Raw genomic sequence first — 27,055 nt, 5'->3', positions numbered from 1 at the left:
GAGAGGTGGAAAGGCTCTGCTGTTCGCAGGGGGGTTGATTGGCTATTTGTCTCCCCCCGGAGCCCTCTGGGGTCGTTAGCAGCAATTGAAGCCCTGCTCGGGGCAGCTGGGCATCTCCATCTCCTCGCCCCTAGCCCTAATCACAGCCGCAGAGAGGCAATGCTGCCTGATTGCTGCCTCCTGCCGGGCCGGGGAAGCAGTGGCTGCCAGAGCAGCCTCCGCTTGGGAAAGTTGCACATTAAGCAGATTTTCCACCAGATCTCTCCATCCGGCTTTGCAGCCTGGTGGTTACTTCTCATGGAAACTCTGCATTTTATCTGTCTCTCCTCCCCATCCCAAATCACATCACAGTGTGGTACATGCCAGAGCATCATTTCTTTCCCCTTTTTTCTCTGGAAAATCAGGATCTGACAATAGCTTTGAAGAAGGGTTCCTTGTTCTTTAGCAAGTGGCTTCAGAATTGGGCAGGTGGACGTGCCGTGCCAGCCCCTGTCCCTGTGCCAGGAGGCAAGAAGCACAGCTGGTCACTCGCTGCCCTGACAGCTTTCTGATGTCAGGTAATTGCTTTCCTGCTACGACTCTTTTAAGCAGTGAGCTCCTGGCCAAAGCAATTTGTTCCCCATCAATTTTTATTTCCTGGATCCTCAGTGCGGGGTAGGGGGGAAACAAAGGTAGCAGAGGAGCCGTGACCCACTGCAGCAGCCCAACCATACCCATCTCATCCCACTGCCATCCCGATGCAAATCCACGCCAGAGCTGGGAGGGGGTTGCCAGCCCTGGGTGCTCATCCCTCAGGCAGGTTTTGGTTGATCAGGACTTTTTTTGGGGTGGAGACTCGAATAGATGTGCGTGGCTTTTGTCTCTCTGAGCGTGTCCCCGCTCATCCCACAGAGCTGCTGCGAGCAGAGTTAATCTCGAGCAGTTTAAGGAGTCGTTCACTGGGGCTCGGCAGAAGATGAATGTCGAAACCATTACAAGCAAAGCACCGGGGCTCCGTGGAGCTGTTTAAAAATGAATTCTCCCATGTAAATTTCTGCTCCATCAATCCTTATGACATGTCAAACATTGCTATTGTTTCCCGAACAAATTGCACGACATGCCCTTTCCTGCAGATCCACGTGGGAGAGCAGAACCACTTGCCTGGGAGGCAGGAAGGATGCTCGTGGGATAAAAGGGAGATGTGGGAATACTTGTGTGCAGGATGGAGAGTGGTGCTTGGGGCTGATGGGCTCCATGACACCACAGAGCAGCATCCTTGCAGCTTGAGGAATGGATGGATTGCTCAGGTCAGCCCAGCTGCCTCTTCCCTGGACTCTCCCTGAGTTTTGCCACCTAAATGCATTTTGGAGAAGAGCACCGCACCGGTGACAGCTCACAATAGCACAGCTGCAGACCTGTGCTTCCATCCTGCCCTTTGCAGGCTCCAGTGGGCAAATCCCCTCTTAATATTCTGGGCAGGAGGCGAGCAGCCGCAAAAGCCGTTTGATGGCTGCTTGAGGTGGAGCCCCAGGAAACTTCCAGCCAGATACTTCTCCTCCTCCCTCTCTTTCTCCTTCTCCCTGTCTGCAACTGGGGACCGATCCATGGGAAACAGGTGACAGTGTGACACTGGGAACAGCCCCATGAAGCCATCAGGGTTTTGGCTTTTCTCACACTGCACAGCTCCGTGCTGACCTTCTCTTCACCTTCCTCCTTCCCTATATTTTTTTAGTCCAGCAGCAGAAAATTACACTTTCCCGGCATTGTCTGTCACTGCAATAAGCACTTACAAGCGCAATCGCACGGGGCCAAATGAAGGGAATTAGTTTTGCCCATGCTTTGTGGCACTGGCAGGTTCCCTGTAAATCATTATCTCATCACCACCGATCCAGGTGTGTGGAAAATGCCTTTCTCGTCCCAAGCGTTTAAGGATTAATAGGTCCTAGGTTACCGGCACAAAAATGATGTCTGTAAAAAGGACATCCCCTCGTCCCAGGTAGGGTGGCGTTGGGCAGGTTTGCTCAGTTTTGCTGAGTGCAATGCGGACAAAAATTAAATCACACCTTAGCGATGGAGAGGAAAATCAGCAAAATGGGTAGGGCTGGAAGGATGGCTCCACCAGGGTGTGCTTTGGCTGGGGCAAAGCGCTGAGGATTTACCACATGGGAAGCTTTTAGGGGGAAAATGAAGGAATTCAGGCAAATTTTCACACCATGGCATGAGAGGTATGGGGACACGGGCAAGGCATTCGGGTGTGCTCAAGCTCCTGCTCTGCTGGCAATGGTACCCAAGGCCATCGGTAAATCAGGAGGGCTTCAGGAGTGGGTTGTGCTCTGTGCCAGTCCTAAAATACAGCCTCCTGATTGTATCTGGACATAAAATGTGTCTCTGACCCTGCTTCTCAGAGACTTGTTGGAGTCTAAGTAGTCCTGACAGAACTCAATTTAGAAAATATACTGGTGAAAAAAAAAAAAAGAAGATAGATACAGTTTTGGACTCGTATTCCACTTCCTTCATCTAAATACAAAGTTTTCTGGTCATTTTTTCTTGCCTCCATTCATGCATATTTTATATATTCATTAGAGAAAAGACTTTAAAACATATATAAATCTCACCTCACTCCTCTGGAGCTGACGCACTGTGCCTTGCATACCTCACCTGGAGGCAAAGCCTTCCAGTGGCAAAGCCTTGCAGGATTTGGGCTTCCCAGGTAGTCATTCTTCTGTGCCTATTTTGTGGCTTTCTGATTAGGATTTCTCTGCTGGGCTCTCCTCTGTGGAAATGGAGCTGCTCACAGCGGACAGCTCTCTTCTTCTCTGTTTTCTTTAAAATCTCATCTGCCTTGAATTGCTGTATTTCGTGCACTCTTCCCACGTCAGCTCAGCATGGCAGTGAAAGGGAGTAGGCATAACATTTTGGGGAATGGCACTGAGCACTGTTGCTGGAGGGATGCTAACTGCAGTGGGTGGCCGGACAGAGATTCCCCCAAAAATGGGGCGAGCCCCAGCAGCCCAAGTCCGGATCCACTGGGTATTCAACAGCAATGCACAACATAGGCAGGAAGGAGCAGCAGGAGGTAGAAGAAGGGGGGAAGAAGAGGCTGAGGCTTTCCTGCCTGCTCTGGAAGGCTGCTGGAGGCAGCACCTTCTGTGGGTGCTCCTGGATGAGGCGAGGGCCAGACTGAGCAACCACCAGCCTGCCCTGAAGCCACATCACCTGGGAAGGCATGAACCTTCCCGAGGTGAGAATGCAAATTAAGCTTTCTGTGAGTTGTGATGGGTTCACTGGTGTGTGCAATTCACAGAAGTAGCTTTATTTGTTAACTAAGTTTTATTTTTTTTTCAGGCAACTGACAATGATGTGGGCAGCTATGGGAAAGTCAGTTATTTCTTCAGCGATGACCCTGACCGGTAAGCATGGCTGAACCACTGGGGTAAAGGTGCTTCTCCAAAATCCCTTTCCAACCCCACTAAGAAGGCAAATTAAGGACATTTTTTCATTCTCTGAAAAATACTCTATGAAAAAAGCCTCTGTGCTGCCTTGCACACATGCACTTTTCCCAGCGCAGTGATAAATGTTGGACTAACACCTCACCATCTCCAGCATGTGGTCACTGGGGTTTTCACCCCTTTCCCGTCCCTCCCCAGTTTCTCACTGGACAAGGACACAGGTGTGATCCTGCTGATGGCCCGACTGGACTTCGAGACCATGCAGCGCTACACACTGACTGTTATCGCACGGGACGGCGGCGGCGAGGAGACAGCGGGGCGCATCAGGATCAACGTCCTGGATGTCAACGACAATGTGCCCACCTTCCAGAAGGAGGCATACCTGGGGGCACTGCGGGAGAACGAGCCCTCTGTCACCCAGGTGGTCCGGCTCCGGGTGAGGGACCAGCCGGGGTCAGGTCCCCGTTCAGCATCACTCTCTACATGGTTAGTGCAGCACCAGTGCTCACTTTTACCTTCTGTCCCTGTAGGCGTCTGATGAGGACTCCCCTCCAAACAACCAGATCACCTACAGCATCGTGCAGGCATCTGCCTTCCGCGAGTACTTTGACATCACGGTGTCAGAAGGGTACGGAGGTAAGCGCTGTGGTTGAGAGATGACAAGAGGACAATAGGTTGGGTGGTGACAATAGGATGTCCTCCACCTGGCCCACTTGGTGCTGAGCCCCATGCCTTGCATCCTTCCAGTGATAAGCGTGAACCACCCCCTCGACTATGAGCAGGTGGTCAATGGGGTCATTTACCTGACCGTGATGGCCAAGGATGCCGGCAACCCACCGCTCAACAGCACCGTCTCTGTCACCATCGAGGTGTTTGTAAGTACAACGCGAACGCGATGATGGGGACAGGTGGAGCTGGGGCATCCCCTCAGCCCCCATTAGTGTGAACACACCTGCCTTTTACAACTGGAAAAGGAAAGAAAAAAAAAGCAAGACGATAGAAAGAAAATGAGGAGGAAGTGTTTGACAAGGGCACTTCAGGAAAAAAGAGACGTGAAAATGCAGAACGAGAGCTAGTGGTGAGGGAGGCAATTTTTTTTTCCTCCTTTGCTTGTTGGTTTTTAATAAAGAAGTCAAACTCGCCTTGTAGATCTCCCATTAGGGGACAATACACTCTGTAGAGGGAGCCGCCGAGTCAGAACTAATAGCGCGCGGCGCCGAGATCCGGGGAAATATCACTGCTAATAAGCTGCCGCTGCGCTCCCTGCTGCTGCCGTCCTCGCTGGGGCGATGAGCCAGCAACAGGAAGCATGCAAAGGAGAGGGGTCTGCAGGCATCTGTGAAGCTGATGATGGCACAATAGAGCGCACTGGGTCCTGTTGGGCATCTCTCCCCCACCACTAGCTTTGCTCTCTGACAGTCACCCCATGCTCTGTGAGGATGGATGCAGTTTCTGCATTGCCCTCAGAGAAGGCACAGGGAGAGCTGAGTGATGCTCTGGCTGATTACAAACCACCTGCTTCCAGATATGGGAGCAGAGGATGGCAATTTAATTACGGTGCAGTGGGTGTCACTGGCATGTGAAATTGCCTCAGAAATCCGGTTTGGTGGCAGCAGGAGCAGCTAAGTCTCCTGGTCTATCAGCAGCCTCCACAAAGAAAACATCCATGGAACAGCCTCAGGAAAATGACAAAACACAGTGGTGCTTTAATGTCCTGCTGGCTCCGCCCTTCCCTCTCTGGGCTGTTCAGACTCCCTCTACACCTTAGCCCTAAGCTCACCTTCCTTACACTGTTGCCTTGAGCTGGCCTTGTGATCCAAGCGCCCATACCTGCACCATACCTCTCCACCCACAGCACCTTTGTCCCAGCCAGCCTCTTGCCATTCTCTTTGCTGTAGGATGAGAACGACAACCCGCCCACCTTCAGCAAGCCCTCCTACGTGATAGCTGTCATGGAGGACATCATGGCAGGTATGGTGCACAGTTTCTTCTCCAGCCATTCACGAGGGTCCTGTGGGTCCCACAGCCACCCTGGGGTACACAGCGGTTCACTGGGGGAGCCAAGGAGCCAAGACCTTGGGTCGATGGGCGGTGGGGCAGGTGCCTCCTCCAGCCCTCATTTCTGCCCCCGCAAGGTGCTACCGTGCTGTTCCTCAATGCCACAGACCTGGACCGGTCCAGGGAATACGGGCAGGAGTCAATCATCTACTCCCTGGAGGGCTCCTCTCATTTTCGGATCAACACTCGCTCGGGTGAGCCTCCATCCACACACTCACTCTTTTCCATTCAATCTAGTCCCATTTTTTCCCTGGTTTTCTTCCCTATTGTTTTTCCCCTTTCACCCTTACTTCTTCTCCTCCTCCTTCCCAAGCAGCTTGCTTAGGGGAAACACAATGTAAGGGAGTCACCAGATTTCACTCCCCAAGGTTGGTCACCGTGAAACTTTTGGGAGAGGCCTCCGCAGAAGGTCCCAGAGGAAGTGATGCTTGAGGAAAGGCTGGCAGTTTGGCTGCAAGGTCTTACTTTAGCTCAAGAGATGCTGCCTGCCCTTCCTCGCTGACATCTTTTCAGTTCATTAAGGGCAGGAATGCTGACAAAGCTGCAAATGCTGCGGATAGGACCTCCTCTTATCCATATGGCACCTGCAAGAAAAGAAAGAGGCACAAGGGTGGTTGGTAGGGAGGGAAGGGATGATAGTGTGCCCTGGGGTGGTGGACAAGTCAACGCTATCTGTGAGATATCCATACTGTCTGAACCTGCTCTGTGAGGATGTGCTGAGCTGGGTACAAATCTGTGGGCAGGAGACATCCATCATTACGACATCTGCACACTTAAACTACTTTTCCTGTGATTAATTTTTTCAGTACAGGAATTAGTTGGTGCCGTGAGAGTTTGGAGTCAGATATATTTTAGGAAGACCTTTAGCCTTACAAATTTTCCTTGCTGAGATTAGTTTTACCCCTCCAATTCTTGCGTGGATGAGCTCTTCCCATGGCGCTCCAGCCCTCCATACATAGCAAGGCACACCTCCTTACAGCTCAGGCACTGAGTGAAGAACAGGCAGTTTAGGGGGTTCAGGGGACCAAAGAAGCATACAGCCTCCAGAAGGATGGGAGAGCATGGTTATTTCTTACAGTGTTGGCTGTAGACCCCTCCCAGGAAACCCCAGCCATCTATGATGTGAAGCTGAATCAGCCTCCGTTTTGAAGTAACTCCGTTTCCACTGGTTCCCCAGGCTCCAGGTGGGAAGTCACCGTATGACCTCTCTCATCCCTCTCATCCTTTTTTGCTGCAGGGGAAATCACGACGACATCCTTGCTGGACCGGGAGGCCAAATCTGAGTACATCCTCATTGTTCGGGCAGTGGACGGAGGTGTGGGTCACCATCAGAAGACAGGCATTGCCATGGTGAGCACGGCCCCAGGACCCCATGCTTGGAGGGCATGTGGGGCACACAGAGGTGTCTGCCCATCACTCTGGGCTGCTTCCCACTGCAGAATGACTCTTCAGAGTGGGTGGACATGGAAATCAGGCTCCTTTTCCTGGCGAGCCATTTGTCACAGAGCCACTTGACCTTCCTCTGCTTTGTGTGTCCATCTCTTGGCTCGGGCACGGCAGCAGGTACCCATTCCTCCCGCAGCACGGCTCCCTTTGTTAGTGCTTCTCAGGAAAACGCTTGGTCTGAGAGCTTGCAGGAGCACTTAGCTGTTCCTGATGACTGCTATTCACACACTGCCTGCATCAAGGGTTTCCAACTGCTTTTTGATTCTTGGGCTCCTTGGAAGGTTCTAGCAGAGGTGCAGGCAGATTGAATCCTTCTGGCAATGGTTTTGCCTCGCCCCTCACTAACATGCCATTGTTTGCAAAGGTTTTGTGGAAGTCTTTGGAAATGTCAGGCCAGACGCCAAGGATCCATTCTGGTGGCCTGACATTGGTTGGAACGTTTAATTGCCTTTGGGTTCTCTCTCTCTTGCTCTGTTGGGCTGCAGAACAGATGTCCCATGAAACTGCAAAGTACTGTGGTAGTGCCAAAGAGTTCCCCAAAATAATTGTCATTGGTGCTGAAGGCTGCTAAGAGGTGTGGGATCCAGGGAGGCTGTAACTAGAGGTTGCAGCCCTGGCTAGGCAAATGCACAGCTTGTGAGGTGCTGGGCTCCCATTTGGGGCTGCAGATGAGAGGATGTTCTCTCAGTAGCTTCACTGAAAAGCGAAAAAAAAAAAGAGCTTCTGCGACACGGATTGCAGTTAGGACAAAAAATCCACCCTGGAGCTCGCACAGACGTGCCAGCAGCTGAGCCTGTTTTCTCTTGAAGGTGAACATCACGCTGCTGGACATTAATGACAACTATCCCACCTGGAAGGACGCGCCCTACTTCATCAACCTGGTGGAAATGACCCCCCCGAACTCAGACGTCACGACGGTATGTGTGCAGGGAGGCAGCCTCAAGCAGCCTCCTCCCACCTGCCCATCCTTCCTCCCTTATGCCTGCAGCAAGCCTTGCAGAAGTCAGTTCAAAAGGTTCCTCCTTGCTGCCCATCCCATGTGTTCCTCCTCAGCACTGGGATTCTTTATTTTTTTCCCAATTGTGTGGGTTTTGGCCAAGCTCTCCTCTTCTTAGCCTCGCTTGCAACCTCCTTCAAGGACCTCTCTGAAAGACATTGATTTACAGCCTTTCAGATCCCGCTGGTGAAATAAAAGAGAAGGAGAGCAAGAGGCTTGCACTCCATCACACTGGGAGAAAAATGACGGGCACGAAACAGAAAATAAATGAGGGGAAAGTGAGGAGAATCCACAAAACTGTTTAACAGGGAAGGCTGCAAGAGAAAGCTGGTGCAGAAGGGAAGGAAGTCCGGCAGGAAAGCAGGAGGTGGCAAGGTTTGCAAGGGTCATCCACAGTCCCCCGCCCCACTTTGGAGGACCTGTGGGTCCCGTCGTGCTTCTCCCACACTGCTCCTCCAAAGTGTGGCAGGTAGCTTCTGTGCAAGCTGAGAAGTCCTCTTGTATCGCCATCCCAATTAGTTGCTGGGAAGATAATTGCTGTGTGACCCATAGGATGGGAATTCAGCTAGGACAGAAGGAGCCAGGGAAGATACAAGTGTAATGAAGTTTTTCTGGGCTTTGTGTATATGTAAATGCCCCCTGTAATTACAAACATCACGGGGAGCACCAAATGTCCAGGGGAGGAGAACACCACCAGTGAAGGCTCAGCCACATTAGACAGCAGTGAATCTCCACCTGGGATACTCTGTTTTAACTCCCTTCTCTTGGCTCTATTTGTTGCCATTTCAGGTGGTGGCTGTGGACCCGGACCTGGGGGAGAACGGCACGGTGGTGTACAGCATCCGCCCCCCCAACAAGTTCTACAGCCTCAACAGCACCTCTGGCAAGATCCGCACCTCCGGCGTCCAGCTGGACCGCGAGAACCCCAACCCACAGGAGGCCGAGCTGATGCGGAGGATCGTGGTGTCAGTCACCGACTGTAAGCCAGCGTCATGGGAGGATATCAGCATTTAATGCAGGGAGCGGAGCCAGCTGGTCCTTGAGACCTGGCACACGAGCCTGAGGCATGCTGCAGGGCTGGGGCCACCACCTTTCTGGGCACACGTAGATAGGGATAGGCACGAGCTTCCTCTTCTGGAGGCTGGAGGAGGACAGCAGCACTGCTGCTCAGTGTATGCAGTGAGGAAATGACTAGGCTTCTTAGGTCTATTGTAGATTCTAGGGATGCTTTTGGAGCTGAGGCTGTGGAGCTTGTAGGCTGGCAAGATCCCATGGCTGTAGGCCTCCATCAGAAGCTAGGGAAGCCAGCTGAGCAGGTGGGGGAGAAAGAGCTTGTCAAGTGACAATGTTTTTTGGTGTTTTTTTATTATTATTATTTTCTGAGAACAATATCTTGCAGAGTCTTCTTCAGGAAAAGAAAAAAAGATTTTAATTAGGATAGTTTTCCCACTGTCCATCTGGCTTCCTGGAAGCACATTTAGCCTTAACTCTGCCCCTTCCTATGTTTGCTCTGTAACGTCCCATCCAAGCTGCCAGGAGGAGAGGAATAAGGACAGATGTATGCTGCTGCTGTCTTCAGCCATGTGCACAGACAGACCCCGCTTGCTTCCAGGGAGGGTTTTCCCTGCTCGGGGACCATGCATTCTCCCGAGGGGCTGTAGGCATTAACCTTGGCCCCCATCCTGTCCCTGCAGGTGGGCGGCCGCCCCTGCGAGCAACCAGCAGTGCCACAGTGTTTGTCAACCTGCTGGACCTGAATGACAATGATCCCACTTTCCAAAACTTGCCCTTCATTGCCGAGATATCTGAGGGTCTTCCCGCCAGCACCTCTGTCTTCCAGGTGAGCACATCCCACCAGTGCTAGAAGATGTCATCACTTCCACAGTAGATGGAGATGTCCAAGGGAACCTGTGTTGTCTTCACACATTGTGGTTCCCACAAGGAAAATACCTCGAGGCTCTGTTGTTTCAACCTGGGGTTTCTGGGGACAGAGGAACGCTCAGGGGTTTTGTCATTCAGGAGATTATTGGGGTCCCATTCTCACCCTTCCCTCCATCCCCTCCCCACCAGGTGCTGGCCATCGACCTGGATGAGGGCCCCAACGGGTGGGTGACGTATCGCATGCAGGTGGGGATGCCCCGTATGGACTTCCTCATCAACAGCACCAGCGGGCTCATCATCTCCACCACCGTGCTGGACCGGGAGAGGATCGCCGAGTACTACCTGCGTGTGGTGGCCAGTGATGCTGGCACGCCCTCCAAGAGCTCCACCAGCACCCTCACTGTTAAAGGTGGGCACACTGGGTACCTTCCAGTCCTCAAATGTCTACATTTCCATAGGCAGCAAGGGATGCTGCAGGATGCTCAGAACAGCCAGGGGTATTCTGGGGAGACGAGCGGCAGAAGGAGGGCAGCCCTGGGGGCACTCAGCTCCATTCCCTCTTGCAGTGCTGGATGTGAACGATGAGAGCCCCACCTTCTTCCCAGCCATCTACAATGTGTCATTGCCAGAGAACGTGGCCCGGGACTTCAAAGTGGTTCGGCTGAACTGCACGGATGCTGACGTGGGACTGAACGCTGAGCTCAGCTACTTCATCACAGGTACAGCTGCTGACCCTGTCTCACTCAGCTGGGGAGCTTTCCACCCTCACGATGTTTCTCCAGACTGCCTTGCAGGGGGATCTGGGCGTCTTTTCCAAGGATGCTTTCCACTCTGGCCATCAGCATAGGGAGCAGGTACACCTTCTGGGAAAGGTACAGCTTTTGGGACACAATGCCACCGAGATGAGAAAGAGATTGTTTGAGTCTGGCTCGCACATCGGCGCTGCCAATCCCAAAACTTGTGCGGTATCGCCCTCTGCTGCACGGCCCCACTCTGGCTCCCCTCTTGGCTCTGGGCTGGGCCTTGGGAACCCTTGGCTCCAAGCACTCCCTGTCATTAAACCCACGAGGTGCAGCATCTGCATAATTTATTTCAGGATATCCCATAGCACCACATGCCCAGGGGCCGCATCTGGTCTCTGCTCGTTTTCACCCATGGAACTGCACCGGTGATGATGACATTCCAGTCCCTGTTCTTTGCTGCAGGTGGGAACCAGGATGGCAAATTCAGTGTCGGCTTCAGGGATGGGGTGGTCAGAACAGTTGTGAGCCTGGACAGGGAGACGGTGGCATCGTATGCGCTGATCCTGGAGGCCATCGGTGAGGGCTTCTCCCCGTTTCCATGAAAGCTTTGAGCTTCGCGTGTTCGATGTGAGCATCTCACAGCCACTTTTGCACACAGCCACTTCACCCCTCGTCTGGTCCAGTCCCAGGTCTTTCCCTTCCCAATTTGTCCCTGTGCTGTAGCATTGCTCCTGTACTGCCAGGCTCCAGCTCAGTGGCTGCCAATTCATCCCAAGCACCTGGCATGGGTGGAGGACCAGGCACAAAACACATCTTGGCCATCATCCCTAGAGCTTTAAAATGATGCGCCTGCCTGCAGAAGGCTTGGACTTCCCTACTGAGCAGAGAAAAAAGTGGCCTGTTCAGAAATCCTGGGATCACAGCATTCCAGGTGCCATGCTGATGTGGAAGGGATGCTGCCCCTTGTTCATCCCTCACCTCCAGCCATCCCCTTTGCAAAGAGCCAGAGGTGACCAAACCCCAGCATCGCTTTCTCTCCCACAGACAATGGCCCCACTGGGAACCGCCGCACTGGGACTGCTACTGTCTATGTTACCGTCCTGGATGTCAATGATAACCGGCCCATCTTCCTTCAGAGCAGCTACGAAGCCAGCATCCCCGAGGACATCCCAGCTGCCAGCAGCATTGTGCAGGCACGTGGCTCCTCATCACCACTCTGTTCCCTGCTAATGCGTGGTGAGAGTCGAGTGTCAGGGAGAAGACAGCAAGGATAGGGAGCCTCATGGGACAAAAATAAGAAATTCATCCCACTTCTTATTCATGGGATGAGAGAAGCCCCTGTGCTTGTGAGGCCCCTTGGCTGGCTATCTCCCAGAAGGAACCAAGGGCAGAGATTTCCAGGATTGGGTTAGAAGGGACCTCAAAGCCCGTCCAGCCCCAACCCCTGCCATGGGATGGTTGCCCCCAACTAGATCAGGGCCCCATCCATGGCCTTGGACACCTCCAGGGATGGGGCACCCACACTTCCCCGGGCAGCAGTGCCAGCGCCTCACCGCCCTCTGAGTCAGTTCTCTGGGTCTGCTTGTGCAGTCCCCATCCCAGGGTAGGCAGGTTTGGGTAGGCAGCAGCCAGGTCAAACATGCAAAAAAAAGGGGTTCCAAAGGCACCAGCTAAATGTTTTTAATTGCTGATCGGAAACTATGAGGTGGAGGTGAGCAGGGTGGAAAGCGAGATGCTGTGTCAGAGGAGGCAAGCGTCGCTCTCTGGCTGTGTGACGCAGGACGAAACCACGGCCAGCAAACGGCACGAGAGCTGTGGGGCCCAGAAGCTGAGAGCTGCACCCTGGGCTCATGCATCTGAGGCCGTGGTGGTGCCCGTGACCCCGGGTACCCTGATAGCCCCAGCTGTCCCCAGGGGGCCCTTGCTGCAGCAGGGTGGCCAAGGCTACCCACATTCTGGCATTTGCTAAGCACACACGGTTTGACTTGGTGACCTGATAGTGTTCATTAGGGTAATTTCTTCAGGGATTCTTTCACTCGCATGAGGGGGGCTCAGATACCTCTGGGGAAGTGTACCCTTGGGTAGAGAGCTGCACTGTCACATGGGGACACCAGAGGGGACCATTGTGCTAGCTTTCCCTGGGAGCTCCATGTTACCCGCACGGTGCATCCTAGCAGAGCTGCTCAGCTCGGTTGGCCACGCAGTGCACTCAGACAGAAGTAAACCCCTTATTTGGGAGCTCAGCCTGTGATGCAGAGGTGATGAGGGCAGGGTAACCCTTCTGCTGACAGCTGGGCAGGGTGGGAGGATCTGCAAGCTTCACCTCTGCTTTTCTTTCTGCACAAAGGTGAAAGCCACGGATGCAGACGAGGGTATGAATGGAAGAGTGTGGTACAGGATCATCAAGGGTAAGCCCAGGTGCATGTGGGCACTCCAGAGGCCGGCACCACCTGCATGACCGCTCTGCCTTCCTCACCCCCAGGGAACGAGCACAACAACTTTCGGATCAACCCCAGCAGTGGGCTGGTGATGCGCGGCGTGCGGCCCCTGGACCGCGAGCAGAACTCCTCTCATGTCCTGGAGGTGGAAGCCTACAACACAGAGCACGGCCCCATGAGGAGCTCTGTGCGGGTACGTGCCCGGCGCAAGGCAGCTGGTAGGGATGCTGCGTCAGATGGCAGTAATTTCCAGCCCTTGCTGAGCAGAGACAGGCATGCAGGAAGCCCGAGAGACCTGGAAACGCTGACGGAAAGTCTCTGTGGGTGGAGAAGAGGGTTTGGGTTTTTGTTTTTTCTTTCTTTCCTGTGACATTTGGGTGCGCTCAGGCTGCACGCTGGAAACCACGCAGTCAAGTATCTATTTAATTAAGAGAGAACTAATGTAATCATCTTCAGCAGTGATACGGCAACTTTATGGGAACCCCTCCTTCCCTCAGGAGGGGTTCCCATGAACCCTGATCCACCACCCCATCCCTCCAGTCACATCACCTTTATTTTTAGAATCACCAAGCTGTTGGGTGCTCCAGCTGAGCGCTATGTGCCCACAGCTCCCGTAGGAAAGCAGGAGGACAGAGGCTATCCCTGGGGGAAGGCGAGAAAATACAGCCTGAACTGCTGGCTGTGAGCTTTGCACTGAATTTCCCATGGAGCCATCAGTGCTCCCACACTGCAGGGTCTCCAGCAGTGAGGTTTGGGGCTGGGGATCCCAAAGGTTAACACTGAGCTGTGCCTGCCTCTGGCCAGGGAAGGATGGGTCCCTCATAATACTATTCCTGTGCAGCAGATGAATGCCAGGAAATGTATTTAGAATCATTCAGGTTGGAAAAGCCCTCTCAGCTCACCCAGCCGAACCCTAGCCCACTCCCACCTGCCCACTGCCTACGCCACTCAGTGCCACACCTCCACGGCTCTGCAACACCTCCAGGGATGGTGATTCCCCCACCTCCCTTGGCAGCCTGTGACAACATCTCCTTTGAAAGATAACGGTACCTAATACCCAACCTGAACCTCCCCTGGCACAACCTGAGGCCATCACCTCTTATCCGATCGCTGTTACCTGGGAGCGGAGGTTGACCTCCACCTCACCACTACCTCCTTTCAGTTGTAGAGAGTGATGAGGTCTCCCCTTCACCTCCTCTTCTCCAGACTGACCCATCCCATGTGCTCCAGACTGCTCACAACTTCACTGCCCTTCTCTGGATACACTCCAGGGCCTCCATGTCTTCTCCTTGTACATGCAAGGAGATGACAATGAGCAGCAGTGAGGCATCTTGGGGACACATCTGTGATCTGATACAATGAATGCTGTTAGCTGCTGTGCTGCTGCTGTCCTCCTGGGACTGCAGGGGATGGGTTCCACCACAGGAGGAAGGGAACAGGGGGATTTGGCGCTCCTTCCAATTCATGACCCATATTTGCATTCCTCTATGAAAACTCGGGGGGTTCGGGCCATCAAAATGGTGGGCAGCAGCCGTTCCCATCAGCTGAGTCCTCTCACTCGCACGTTCTCGGGGCCTGCAGGTGATCGTGTATGTGGAGGACGTGAATGATGAGGTGCCGGTGTTCACCCAGCGGCAGTACAACCGCCTGGGGCTGCGCGAGACAGCCGGCATTGGCACCTCAGTGGCTGTGGTGCGAGCCACGGACAGGGACACAGGTAGGGGCCTGGCTGGGCTGCTGCCCTGTGTGCTGGGCTCGGAGTCGGTGGTCCTGCCTTGCTGGGATGCTGAGTGCCATGGTTCTGCTCCCCCCCAGGGAATGGCGGCTTGGTCAACTACCAGATCCTGTCAGGCGCTGAAGGGAAGTTTGAGATTGACGAGAGCACAGGTCTCATCACCACCATCGACTACCTGGACTACGAGACCAAGACCAGCTACCTGATGAATGTCTCGGCCACGGACCAGGCCCCCCCCAACAACCAGGGCTTCTGCAGCGTGTATGTCAGCCTGCTGAATGAACTGGATGAGGCCGTGCAGTTCTCCAACAGCAGCTACGAGGCCGTCATCGTGGAGAACATCCCGCTGGGTTCCGAGGTGCTCCGCGTCCAGGCCCGCTCCATCGACAACCTCAACCAGATCACCTACAAGTTCGACCCCAGCACCAATGCCCAGGCGCTCTCCCTCTTCAAAATCAATGGCATCACCGTAAGCGGCACTGTCCTTCGGGCTGGGTTGTCCCCATGCGCCTTGGGGCTGCTGGGGGACACAACTCTTGGCCATTGGCAGGGGGTGATCACGGTGAAAGGCCAAGTGGATCGGGAGAAGGGGGATTTCTACACCTTGACGGTGGTGGCCGATGATGGAGGGCCGAAGGTTGACTCCACGGTGGTGAGTGGCTCCTCTCCCCTCCCTTGGCCCTGTTATTGGTATTTCGTAATGCTGTAATCACGTTGGCCCTTTTTGTGCAAGGTCTGCTGGGTCTGGCAGACCTGTTTCCAGCCCAAAAAACAGGGTCTGAAAACCCAGATACGGGGGAAACCCTGCATTTGCATAAGCACAGACAGCTGAGTTTTAGCTTCTGTGTGTCACAGGGTCAGACTTCTCATAATGCATAAAACAAAAAAAAAAGAAATTAAAATGCAGCCCTGTAGAGTTTACAGATCACTTACCAAACTACTCTGGTCCTGAGGTAGGTAAATCTTGGTGGGGGGGCCTTGAAATACTTTGCAGTGCTGAGGGGGAAGGTTACATCTGGTAGTTTCGGAGGCAGCTGAGTGGGGCAATTTGCATCTCCCTGCCGTAGAGGGCAGCCCATGGGCATGGGTGGCTCTGTGGGCAGGGACAAAAGTGTGCTGGTTTTGGCCAGCTGGGCCCCGCAGGAGTTTCAGAGCTGGAGGCATGCTCTACATTCCGAGACCCCATAGCCTGGGGCACCTGCTGCCTCTGAAGGTGATGCTGGCGGAAAGAGGTGGTGAGGAGGGACCCTGCCCTGGTGGGCTGGGATGCTCCGTACCCCACTAACTTGCTTTTTGTTTTTGTTTTCTCTGCTTCCCCTCCCACAGAAGGTAAGCGCTTCTGCCACACCACCATCACTTTGGCAGCAGGACCTGTCCCAAGCACCAAGCTTCAGGTGGCATCTCCTGCAGAGGGGCAGCTGCAGGACTCGCCAGGCTCTCCCTGCTCCTCACTCCCTGATTCTGATTCACCAACAACCACAGCAGCTCCATTCAGCCCCACCACACCTGGGGCCGAGGGAACCCATAAATAGAACCCCGGGAACAGAAAGGCTCTTCCTCTCCCACTCATGCAGATCTTCAGTTGCAAAAGGCGATGAGAGCATTTCCTCCAATTAATGGTGGCCAAGGTAGCCCATTCCCTTGTCACCTCCAGGAGGCAAACTCCAGCAAGCTCGAGAGCGTGATCTGTCTGGGTTTCCCTCCTCCTGCTCTGCAGCCAAGGACGAATGCACACCTCCTGCCTGCAATATTCATGTGCATTCCCCTGTGGGACAGAACCCACTTGTGTTGATGGCACTTTTGGGGGATGGAGGTGCAAGGACTCAGGGCTTTCTGGGGGTCTTACCTAGGGTCTCACCTCTGCCATGCCCACAGGTGACCATCACAGTCCTGGATGAGAACGACAACAGCCCGCAGTTTGACATCACCTCCGACTCGGCCGTCAGCGTGCCCGAGGACAGCACGGTCGGCAGGCGGGTGGCTGTGGTCCTGGCCCGCGACCCCGACGCAGGCAGCAATGGGCAGGTGGGGCAGTGCATCCTCCCCCAGCACCTCGCCAGCCACTTCCCCTGTTCTGTGTCCCCTTCATGCCAAGCATTGCATGAGGGCTGTGGGTGAGGCCAGGGGTTTTGCTTTGGGGTGGCTGAATACCCCTGCCACCCACCACACTGTGCCTTTTTAGATACTCTGAGACCTCCCACGGTGCTGCTGGGTTTATGCCTGTAGGGTCTCTCCGTGTCACATCACCTGCTGATGATTTTCCTCTCTCCACTTCCAGGTGACGTTCTCACTGACAGCGGGGAACGTCGGGCAGGCATTTGAGATCCGCACCACTAACGACACCTATGGGGAGGTGCTCGTGGCTCGGCCGCTGGACCGGGAGCTGCTGGATCACTACACCCTGCGGGTGAGCTGAGCCCCACCATGCTCCCCTGCCCTTTGGGCTTAAAAATGGCATTCTGGAGAAAAACTGCCCACCACCACAGATCCAAGCCTCGGATGGCGGCGTTCCCCCCCGGAGGAAAGAGCACACCCTGCGGGTCGCCATCCTTGATGTCAATGATAACCCGCCCGTCATTGATAGCCCTTTGGGCTACAACGTGAGCGTGAGCGAGGTGAGCACCCGAGGCAAGGCAGCTCCGAGGGAGCTGGATAATTAAGCAATAAAACACAGTCAGGCATGAAAAAAAAGGCAACTTATTTCCTGCCGGTTTAATTCCTGGGCCAGGGGCTCTCCATTTGAGGGTGAAAAATGAAATATAAGTGATAGTCAGTGACACTCGGATGCGTGGGAGTGCTGCTCATGATGAATAGTTTTGCATTAACATTATTGCCCTGTTAGGATTTCCTTATCTCTGTAATACATGGTTGGAGCTGGTCAAAAAACAGAATTTCTCTTTTGATTTCCCCTGTAATGGGACCATCTAGAAATAATTAGCTGAGCTCTGAGTGCATTACACAGCCACCACCTTCAGGTTTTACACTTAAAGAGCCTAGATAGTGCCTAATGCACGGCTGTCTGCGACAAGAATCCCAAGGGTTTCATCCCAAGGGGGACAGCCCCTGCTTTGCTGGGTGTCGGGATGGAGTTTCAAGCCTAGAGCAGCGCACTGCCTGGGAAATCCCACTCTATATGAGAATGATGTTACGAATGTTATGTATGATGTTTTCTCTATGTCATATCGTGCCTCCATATGTGTACCCCTGCAGAACGTGGGTGGGGGCACGGCGGTGGTCCAGGTGCGTGCCACTGACCGGGATGCCGGCCTCAACAGCGTCCTGTCCTACTACATCACCCGCGGGAACGAGGACCTCACCTTCCGCATGGACCGCGTCACCGGAGAGATCGCCACGCGGCCCTCCCCGCCGGACCGCGAGCGGCAGAGCTCCTACCGCCTGCTGGTCACTGTGGAGGACGAGGGCAACCCCTCGCTGTCGGTGAGCCACCGGGACACGGGTTGAGGGGTGGAGCGCTGGGACGCTGCGTGGAGATGGATGCAGGAGGGGGTGGATGCAAAGCTCTCCGGTGATAATTTGACGGTCTGGTCACATGTTGGTGTGTTGCTTCAGGTTGTGGTTTGGAGTCCATCCTCGGCACATGCGGTGCCCTGGACTCTTTCTGGTTGCTTTTGGGAGGTGCCGCCTCACCGCTGCTTTCAGCACGTGCCCTCGGTTGTGTCTCACGCACTGTGTTTCATACCCCCACCTCTGCTCTGAAGTGGTTTAAGCAGAAGTTCTGTGCTCTTTCTTATCTGTATGAGCTGAAAACTCCAAGCACACCCATGAGCAAGCAGGGGTTGTCCTGCCCGCCGGCTCACACCAAAACGGAGAAGGGTCTCAGGATGCTGAACCCAGGGAGATGTGTGAGCAAACACCCATATGCAAGCACACATTGCTCCCAGCACAGCACGACTTCGCTGCCATCTCGCCTCTCCTCGCCTTCACCTCGCCCTTATCTCTCCCGATCTCACGCATCTCCTGGCAGCATGCTGGCTGCAAAGCCCTGCTCTACATTTGGAGGAAACGTGATGCAAGTTGCAGCACAGGTCACAGCTTGCAAATCCTCACACTTCTACCCGCCCAGTGGCTTGCACGCCTCTTTGTGTTTTTTTCTTAAGCCATACAGTGCATTAAACCTTCCTCCCCATAAAGGCACAGCCTTCCCATGGTGGCTTTGTGCCACTGAAGTTGGGCAGCCTGCTGTACCAGGGATGCTCTGCACAGGCAGGCTTTGCTTGCATGGCTCCGGTTGTTTCAGTGCCCTGGGACTGCTCAGTTTTGCAGCGAGGGTGATGCCAGTGCAGCTGCATACAGAGCCAGAAAATCCTCCAGCACCCTGCAGACAACCTATCTGACTTACTAGTTTAAAAAAAAATGGGCATCCTTTTTTTTTTTTAAAATCAGCACTGATAGTGACACAAACAGAAAGACAAATCCTACTGTTCTCAAGCTGAGTACAGAATCACAGCACAAACAGCCCTCTGGCTGCAGGCTGTGCCAGCAGGCAGTGGGGCAGGAGGGCTCCTGCAGCAGGAGTGAGCCTCTCCCCTTCCTGTTTTGCAAACAAACCCTTCATGTAAAGTTGGCCGGTGCCACTGTTTTGTCTCGTGGTGCTTCAAGTACTTTACCATATGCTCCTGGAAAGGATGTGCCGTCCAAAGGAGCAGGATGGGTGAGCGCCGCGCAGGTGGAGCCCCTGGCAATAAGTTAAGTGCTGGGGGAGGCTGGCAGGAGGAGCGGGAGATGCGGCTCCCAGGGCCCGGAGCTGCTCTTCCTCCCATCTTTTGCATCCTCTGGGATTTAGGCACAAGGTGAGATCCACAATCAATGAAAGTCAGTAGCGTACATCCTTGCACAGGCTGCGCTTAATCGTTCCTCTCCGTGCTCTTCACCATGGAAATAGGCAGTAAAACCCAAAGCCCAAGCAAGAGAGGTCACTGGGACAGAAGAAACAGGCAGGGCTCCTGGGCTTGACTCAATTTCTTAAGGCACTTTGCTGTTGTTTGATTTTATTGGCATCCTCCCCTTCTCTACTGCCTGGTGCATAATAACGACTGTGATCAGGCTCACTCCGTTGTCCTCGCTGTCCTGCGTGCTCCTTGTAATGTGAGGGAAAACCAGTGGCTGGTGTCCAGGCAGTGGGGAGAGGAAAGTGTGGAGGTCTTTATTCGATTTATTTTTAATTTTCCCACTGGGGGTGGCTGTGTGGGAGCTGCTGCCCACCCTAGCTGCATCCCCTCCAGCACAACCACGGCATGGTGCCCTCTGTCGCGCTGGCCATCGGGCTCTTCAGGCTTTCAAGGAATTTGGTGAATCGGGAACAGGGTCTGGAAAAGGAGGCAGGTGGCAGGTGTTAGCGCACCAAGCATTCAGCAGGGCAGCCGTCCATGCACTCCCACAGCATCCCCCCACAGAGCAGATGCGTGGACACTCACCCAGTGTGGGGAAGAAGCACTCCCCGGGGCCCGGTGGGGACAGCGGGGTGCTGGGCTCAGACAGTAGATGACGGCCAGACTCGGAGAGCTGCCGCCCGCCCAGGTAGGAGAGCTGGGGCCGGGGCCGCTGCTCAGCACTGCCCGCAGGGAGCGCCTCGAAGACGGGGTTCTCGATGCCCTGGGCACTGCTGCAGGAGAGGAGAGGGCATGAGGGATGCTCGAGGGACTCCTTATTGCAAAGCCTTCCTGCACATTGCTTTGTGCGATGGCAACGTGCATCTCTTGGAACTGAGGATGCTCTGTGTGGGGAGTGCACGGAGCACAGAGGCGCAGCTGTGTGGAGAGGGGCCAGAGGACACAGACACTCATTTTTTTGCCCTCCTGCAAGGCCTGACAGGGTGCAGCTGATAGCTCCAAGTGCGAGCACTGCATGGCTAAAATCCCACCAGCCCTGCCTTAGGGCCGATGGCCAGCTCTGAGGCTCTAGCTAGAGGAGATAAAGGGCTGTGGTTCCTTGTGAGCATGGAAGCACCTGGCTATGTGGGATGACAGAGCCATTCAGAGCCTATTTTTGCTGAAAAGTTTCATTCTCATCTCTTCCCTGCTCTGAAAGATGCCCTTTTTTTTAAATCTGGGAGGGAGCTGAGGTTACATTGCATCGGCAGCATCTCACCACAGGTAATCTGCGTTTGTATTTCAGGGTCCTATTTCACCCTGGTGGTTGTGGGCGCAGGAAGTGATGGAGCGGGTTTAATCTCAGCTGCAACCCAGTGGGAGGCTGAGCAGGACAGGGTGGTTTTGGTGTGCTGGGGATATGGGGAAGCACGTGCTTACCTCTCCATTCGGACCAGCTCGTGAGCACCTGCCAAAGGGAAAACAGCATCAGCACCACCTGTGTGCACCCAGCATCGCATCCGTCCTGCAGCACCCTCCTGCCCAAGTGTTCCAGCAAACCCCTACCCCCAGCATCAAGCCCTGGGGCTTTGCCTTCCCTCCCAGGGGTACATTTTGCAATGCTGTGGGGTTGGCCATGTTCGTTTCACCATGGCCGGGGATGGATGTCGAAAGCACGGTTCCTGCTCTCGTGCTGGCATCACTCCCACTGCTGCTGCAAAAACCACTTCTCCAAGGGCTTCCATCAGAGCCCTGAGGCCACCCAATGGCTTAGTGAGCAAAATCGCATGGCCCGTGGTTGCCCAGAATGGATCCCCTTGGTGCCTGGATGGGGAGCACCCAGGGGTACATACGTCTGTGGCTGACTGCTTGCCGCTGCTTGTAAATCAGGAGCAAGATGAGGGGCAGGCAGAGGATGCCCACGATGCAGGCGCCTGTCGCCAGCACAGCGGCCGTGATATCTGCAATAGCGGAGCACTGGAGTCAGAGCTGGATCTCAAACCAGTTTGAGCAAAGGGGATTTATCAACCAGCAAGAGGGGCAGACAGAGTGACAGCGTGGCTGCACCAGCTCTGTGGGCTGAGGGGTGGGTGTACATGGAGTGCTGCGTGCCTGGAGCGAGCACCCAGCCCTCAGGCAGCACATGAGCTGGGAGAGCAAGCACTGCACAGGGGAGAGGTGTTCTCTTCCTTCATTTACCTTTGCTGGTGCCAGTGTGAAAGGTGCAGTTCTGAAGTGCTCCTCTACCTGTGGAGAAGACCAAAGCACATGAGGCCTCAGGAGCTGGTTCAGGTAGCACCTACCAGCTTCCCTTTGCCCAGTGAGATTGAGAAAATCAGATAAACAGAATCACAGAATCATTCAGGTTGGGCAAGCCCTCTCAGCTCACCCAGCCCACTCCCACCTGCCCACTGCCCACATCCCTCAGTGCCACATCTCCACGGCTCTGCAACACCTCCTGGGACGGTGACTCCCCCACCTCCCTGGGCAGCCTGTGCCCATGCATCACTGCTCCTTCAGAGTGGTGCAATCGCAGGATCCATCCCCACGCCAGAAGCCAGCCCTTCCCAAAAGCCAGACCAGAGCCAGAACAGCACCAGCGGCTCCTTTGCCTGGCCCCGCAGCCTCTCTTATGCTAGGATTGGTTTTCCTTTTCTCCAGCAAGAGGTCAAAGAAGATCACTGAAACTATGTAACGCACTTCTAATTGTGTTTTCCAGCCCCACTGATTTATTTTTCTTTCTTTCTTTTTTTTTTTTTTTTACCAATTGGGTTGCTCCTATGCTCCCCCTCCCTCCTTCAGCCCTTGGACATCTGCTGCTTTCCAGCTCCCATACCCCAGCGCATCCCGCTTGGGGCTTCCCATGCCTCCCCATCCCTGCTCACCCCTCTGGATCTGCAGCTCCACAAAGCTGTGTGCTACATGCGGGGTATGGACCTTCCCATGCTCCCGCCGCGTCTCCACGGCATAGCAGCAGTAATTCCCGCTGTCCTGCAGCGTCAGGTTCATCACCACGATGTGGAAAGCCCCATGGTGGTCGGGAACGAACTCCACACCACGGTGACCACCTGGTGACCCATGGGGGGACCTCACGGTGCTGTTGGCTGCGGTGCCGTGGTGCCGGCTGGGATCATGGCGCAGCTCCCTCTCGGTCAGGTTGCGGATGTGCCGCTTCTCGGAGCAGCTCTGGTCACCGTCATTGCTGAAGTACCAGGTTTTGAAGATGAGGTCATGGTGGTCGGCGGGCGGCCCACTCACCCGGCAGCTCAGGGTGACATTCTGGCCCTCAGGACAGATGCAGAGCGTGTATGGGGCCGTCACCTGGAATGCCGATGTCCCTCCTGCCGGCAGGAGAACAGGGTCACCACAGGGATGCGAGGGGCATCACCCACGGGGACCACAGTGTGGGCGTCCACTATGGCATAGGGATGGCCGGGAGCCCTCTGCTCCTATGATACAACACTTGAGTCTTGGGAAGGTGCTGAATATCCTAAAAGGGGGAAGATTGGAAGCACAGCCTGGCCTTCTTCCATAGCTGTAAGCATGCTTGTACCCTGAAAGTAAGCAGTGAGCATCCTCTAACAGCAGCAGGTGGCCTGAAGGCTGCAGAGCACTGCTTGGGGTGGGGAGCGTAGTGTGGGACAGTAAATGGGGGTCTGGGCTGTGGGGTACTGGAGACCTGCAAAGGGTCAAAGGGAGCGGGAGGGGAAGCAGGGGAGGGGGTATGGCTGGCAAATGAGGAAATACAAGTATCCTGGGCTGGTTGCACTGCTCTCTGCAGCTCCTGTTTCCCCATAGCTTGTGTCGACAGCTGGTTTAATGGCGGGGGGGAAAGAAAAGGAGAAGAAAAAAAAAGGAGAAGAAAACAAAAAAAGAGAGAAAAGACATAGGAGGAGACCATGCCCCTGAGACAAGGCGGGGAGAGAGTCCCACCCTGCTTGTTTTTCAGCACCGCAGAGCAGAAGGGGAACTGGCTGCCACTGCTGCAAGGAGCTGCCTGAAACCAAAACTGCTCGGAGAGAAATCCCTCCCCTGCTCGGCCAAGGGCATGTGAGGGGCTGGAAGGTTGTGCCCTGGTCCCACTGCTCTGGTCCCAGTGTGCTGGGAAGAGCATGGGTGTGATGCAGGGGAAAAGAGCAAAGCCTGGCACACATCATCTTGCTGGGGTTACGGTCCCACTGACACTTTATGTACGGAGGAGTGCAAGCATCGCTTTTGGATGCTGCCAAAAAAAAGACATTCTGGGCTGTGCTTTTTTTTTTTTTTTTTTTTTTTGAGGTTCTCAGGGATGTTTAGAGAAGAGGGCACTAGGACGGCATGCTCTCGCATCTCAGTAACATCCTGTTGTCCCATCACCCCACGCTGTTTCGCTTTGAGGTTTTTCACTTGCTATATCGAGCAGGCAGCGAGAAGCCGCGGGTGTGCCGAGTGTCCCGCAGGTCACCCTCCAGCTGGGAGACAGCTCCCGTCACCTCCACCCCATCTGAGCACCTTCCTCCATGCAGGGCCTCCGCCGTCACTGCACTGGGAGAGCGAAAGTGAAAACGTCCCATGTGCTGTTCCTGCCCCACTCAAGCTGCACGCCCCATGGCAAGCCCCATGCACCCTCGGCACAAAGGCAACCCCAAGGAGGCTACCTGCACCACGGGAAGTGCCGCATTCACAGTGCGGCCCCCGGGAGCCCAGAGAAGGGAAGCTGGGGTTCTATTGGAGGAAGTGTCTGCCTCAGCCTTTGTTTTCCCAAAAAAAGTGGGGCTGTCCCGCTCATCCCCGCTGGTTTGGTTTGGGAGCCTTGCACCCTGGTTGTGTTTTGCCCTGGAAGCAAAGGGAATATATCTGTGCCCTGGGTTGCTTTGGAGGTCCATGCAAAAGTGGTCCAGGGATGCTGGGAGCCACTGGGATGGAAACTCAGTGTTTCCCCATGGCAAAATGTTAAGTGAGAGCGTTTGTACCAAGCAGCCTCACGCAGCAGTGCCACAAGGCCGTTGACACCGTGCTGTCATTGTGCTTTGTAGCTCTCAGCTGGCTGAGTGCAGGGCTGCGCCTACCTTGGCACAAGTCCTTGCAGTGAGGAGGAATAAGGAGAGAAAGAAGGGGGATGCAGGCAGAAAAGCGGTGTTCTTGGCCCTTATCTACAAAGGAGCCAAATGGCTCCTTTATGTGGTATTCATCCTGGGGACAGCGCCAGGGAGATGCTTTGCCCTGCTGACAATGCAAACCTGTGTGGCTTTGCCCTTTTGTTTTCTTTCCCAGAAAAACTCAAAGCAAAACTGCAGCAGTGGCACGTGGCAAACCACCAGCTTCCTCACCTGCCCCCAGCTGCTGCAGGTCGCAGCTCAGCCCTGGCCCTGGGATGGGGCCACAGTGCTGGGTTTGTGCTTGGGGTGTGATTTTGGAAATGGAGATTCTGCCTTCCCCAGGGAGGAGAGGGGCTGATCCAGGGCACCATCCTTGCTGCTGTAGTCCCAGAAATATGTAGGAGCTGGATGTCTTCTCCATCCAGCCCTGCTAGCATTAGCTGGGCTTCAGAAAGTTTTGGCGGGTGTGTTGTTGCATGAAGCCCCGTTCTTTTGGCACTGGGCTAACACTGAGCATCCAAACTTGTACAAAGAGGGCAGAAAGAAGCACTGAGAGCAGACAAACCTCCGCATGCACAGTCCTGCCAGCGCTCCTTCCCCAGCCCCACATGCGCCCTCTCAGCGTCGCCCACCGCACGCCCCAGACGGCAGGAAAGCCACGGTCAGGGTGCAAAAAACACCCTGCTTTTAACCCTTGTTTTTAAGCACACCTCTGCAGGCGCGCAGGGCTGGAGGCAGCAGGCAGCCTTGCAGCTGGGTACCATTTCTTTCTGGGGATATCCCAGCAGACAAGGGTGTTGTCCTGAGATAGAGGGAGAAGGCAAGCCCTATACAGAGCCACTTGGCACATCCCGTGCGTGCACGCACAAATGCTGCACAGCGATTACAGTAGAGCGGAGCACCCCCACGGAGGGCAGCTCCAGCACTCTGTACTGCCCGCAGCGGGCGTCCCAGCCCGGCTGAGCTCAGGGTGCCAGAGGGGGGCTCCAGGGGAGCTGCCTTCGTGCTGCACGCGTCCCGTCAGAGCGAAGGAAAAAGGAGGAAAAACAAACAGCGGGAGAGCAGAGGTTTACAACAGCCGCTCCCCCGTGGCCCCGTTTCCCCACCGCTTGAAACTCCGCGTCTGGAGGCAGCGCTCATCCCCTCCGCCCCAAAATCCCGAGGACGTTAAGAACTCCCCAGTCCTTCGCCCCGTGGGGCAGCCCGCGGTGGTGGGGAAGAGGAGAAGGAGCGGGGCTTACCGCGGGAGGCGAGGAAGGAGAGCAGCCCCAGCAGCAGCCCCAGCAGCCGTCCTCGGGGGTCTTCCATCGCCGCGCAGCACCCGCGCAGCACAGCCCTGCGCAGCGCAGCGCAGCGCGCAGCCCCGCCGCGCCCGCCCGAGCCGCGCACGCAGGAAATTTCATTCGAGCCGGGGAGAGGAGAAGTGCGAGCACCCCCAGGAGGCCAAATGGGGCACGGAGCGGTGCCCAGCCCTGTCCGATCCGCTTCAGCAGAGCGCACACCTCGCTTGGAATTAGTTTCTCCCCCGAGCGAGGGGTGGGCGGGTAGCCAACGGCTCGGTCAGGCTGGTACTGCAGAAGGGATGAGCAGCAAGGGGGAAAAAAGGAAGGGCAACTCAAGGAGATGCCGAACCCCGTAGCACATCCTCTCCAGGGCATCACCTGCACACATCCTGGGCATCTCACTGCTTCAAGCATCTCGGTGAGGAGGGTGCGATGTGGTTGTGGTTTTACAGCAAACGCTTCCACAAAGCTCCCATCAGAAGTGTAAGCCTTGTCTGGTAGGGAGGAACTTGTCAATGGGGGAAGGTGTAGGTGCAACATTTGGAGGGCTTTTTGTGACAGCTGTGACCTGGGAGGGAGTTGTACCCAGCCTGGCTGCAGCATGGCTGAGCTTGTGTGCAAACCTCTGTCCTGGAATCAGTGTCCCATGTCCCACCCCAACAGGACAAGTGCAGGAGCTGGCATTGGTGGGGCAGACCTCAGCCATCCTGCTGCCCAGCCTCTTCCAAAGAAACATCTCATTTGCTCCTCATCCCCCTCCAAAAAACTCTCATCCATCCCAAGGCACTGCTGGAGGGGTCCTGCTGCCAGCTGAGCCGTTAGGCGTGGTGGCATGCTCTTGTCACCTCCCTGCCCCCAGCTGTGTGGCCATGGGTGACATGACCAGAAGACAGGGTTGTCTGAGATGCTCATTTTTGTTCTTCCTCTGAGCCGCAGCAGCACCAGCTCCGGGTGTTTTCCATCCCAGTAATCATGACCAAGGCATCCCCAGTGTCACAATGAGGACCTGCAAAGACCTATTCCACAGGCAGCAAGGCATGATGGGGTTCAATATCTGGCTTTTCCTCTGCCATGGGCTTCTTCCTGGAGTTAGCAGCAATAGGGAAAAAGCAGGAGAAATTGAGATGTTACCGAGATGT

The 27,055-nt window shown here is 55.0% G+C and overlaps 2 protein-coding genes across 11 annotated transcripts in view; one reads left to right on the top strand and one right to left on the bottom strand.

Annotated features, from left to right (window-relative positions):
• CDH23 (cadherin related 23) overlaps positions 1-27,055 on the top strand; it is a 128,162-nt gene that overhangs the window by 83,926 nt on the left and 17,181 nt on the right. For 8 of the 10 annotated variants that reach the window (XM_021400644.1, XM_021400641.1, XM_021400637.1 and 5 more), the window contains 24 exons: positions 3,325-3,389; positions 3,627-3,864; positions 3,959-4,064; positions 4,176-4,303; positions 5,327-5,399; positions 5,564-5,680; positions 6,724-6,836; positions 7,742-7,849; positions 8,719-8,908; positions 9,624-9,769; positions 10,000-10,219; positions 10,377-10,529; positions 11,016-11,129; positions 11,598-11,746; positions 12,901-12,961; positions 13,036-13,184; positions 14,573-14,708; positions 14,807-15,195; positions 15,277-15,378; positions 16,053-16,055; positions 16,602-16,751; positions 17,005-17,133; positions 17,213-17,341; positions 17,937-18,164. In XM_021400644.1, coding sequence (XP_021256319.1) covers positions 3,325-3,389; positions 3,627-3,864; positions 3,959-4,064; positions 4,176-4,303; positions 5,327-5,399; positions 5,564-5,680; positions 6,724-6,836; positions 7,742-7,849; positions 8,719-8,908; positions 9,624-9,769; positions 10,000-10,219; positions 10,377-10,529; positions 11,016-11,129; positions 11,598-11,746; positions 12,901-12,961; positions 13,036-13,184; positions 14,573-14,708; positions 14,807-15,195; positions 15,277-15,378; positions 16,053-16,055; positions 16,602-16,751; positions 17,005-17,133; positions 17,213-17,341; positions 17,937-18,164 — 3,396 coding nt within the window. The remainder of the gene's footprint in view (positions 1-3,324; positions 3,390-3,626; positions 3,865-3,958; positions 4,065-4,175; positions 4,304-5,326; positions 5,400-5,563; positions 5,681-6,723; positions 6,837-7,741; positions 7,850-8,718; positions 8,909-9,623; positions 9,770-9,999; positions 10,220-10,376; positions 10,530-11,015; positions 11,130-11,597; positions 11,747-12,900; positions 12,962-13,035; positions 13,185-14,572; positions 14,709-14,806; positions 15,196-15,276; positions 15,379-16,052; positions 16,056-16,601; positions 16,752-17,004; positions 17,134-17,212; positions 17,342-17,936; positions 18,165-27,055) is intronic. The other 2 variants (XM_021400640.1, XM_021400638.1) reach the window with 2 other exon arrangements.
• VSIR (V-set immunoregulatory receptor) lies at positions 17,410-26,033 on the bottom strand. The gene is made up of 7 exons (XM_021400660.1): positions 25,875-26,033; positions 22,441-22,896; positions 21,755-21,802; positions 21,409-21,516; positions 20,996-21,023; positions 20,162-20,349; positions 17,410-20,053 (listed from the first exon to the last, which is right to left on the bottom strand). The coding sequence occupies exons 1-7, from the start codon at positions 25,939-25,941 to the stop codon at positions 20,016-20,018; spliced, it is 933 nt and encodes a 310-aa protein (XP_021256335.1). The 5' UTR covers positions 25,942-26,033; the 3' UTR covers positions 17,410-20,015.

Source organism: Numida meleagris, chromosome 5, assembly GCF_002078875.1.
Source record: "Numida meleagris isolate 19003 breed g44 Domestic line chromosome 5, NumMel1.0, whole genome shotgun sequence".
Classification (NCBI taxonomy): domain Eukaryota; kingdom Metazoa; phylum Chordata; class Aves; order Galliformes; family Numididae; genus Numida; species Numida meleagris.
Note: the sequence above shows the minus strand (reverse complement) of the source record. Positions and strands in the feature narration are given on the sequence as shown.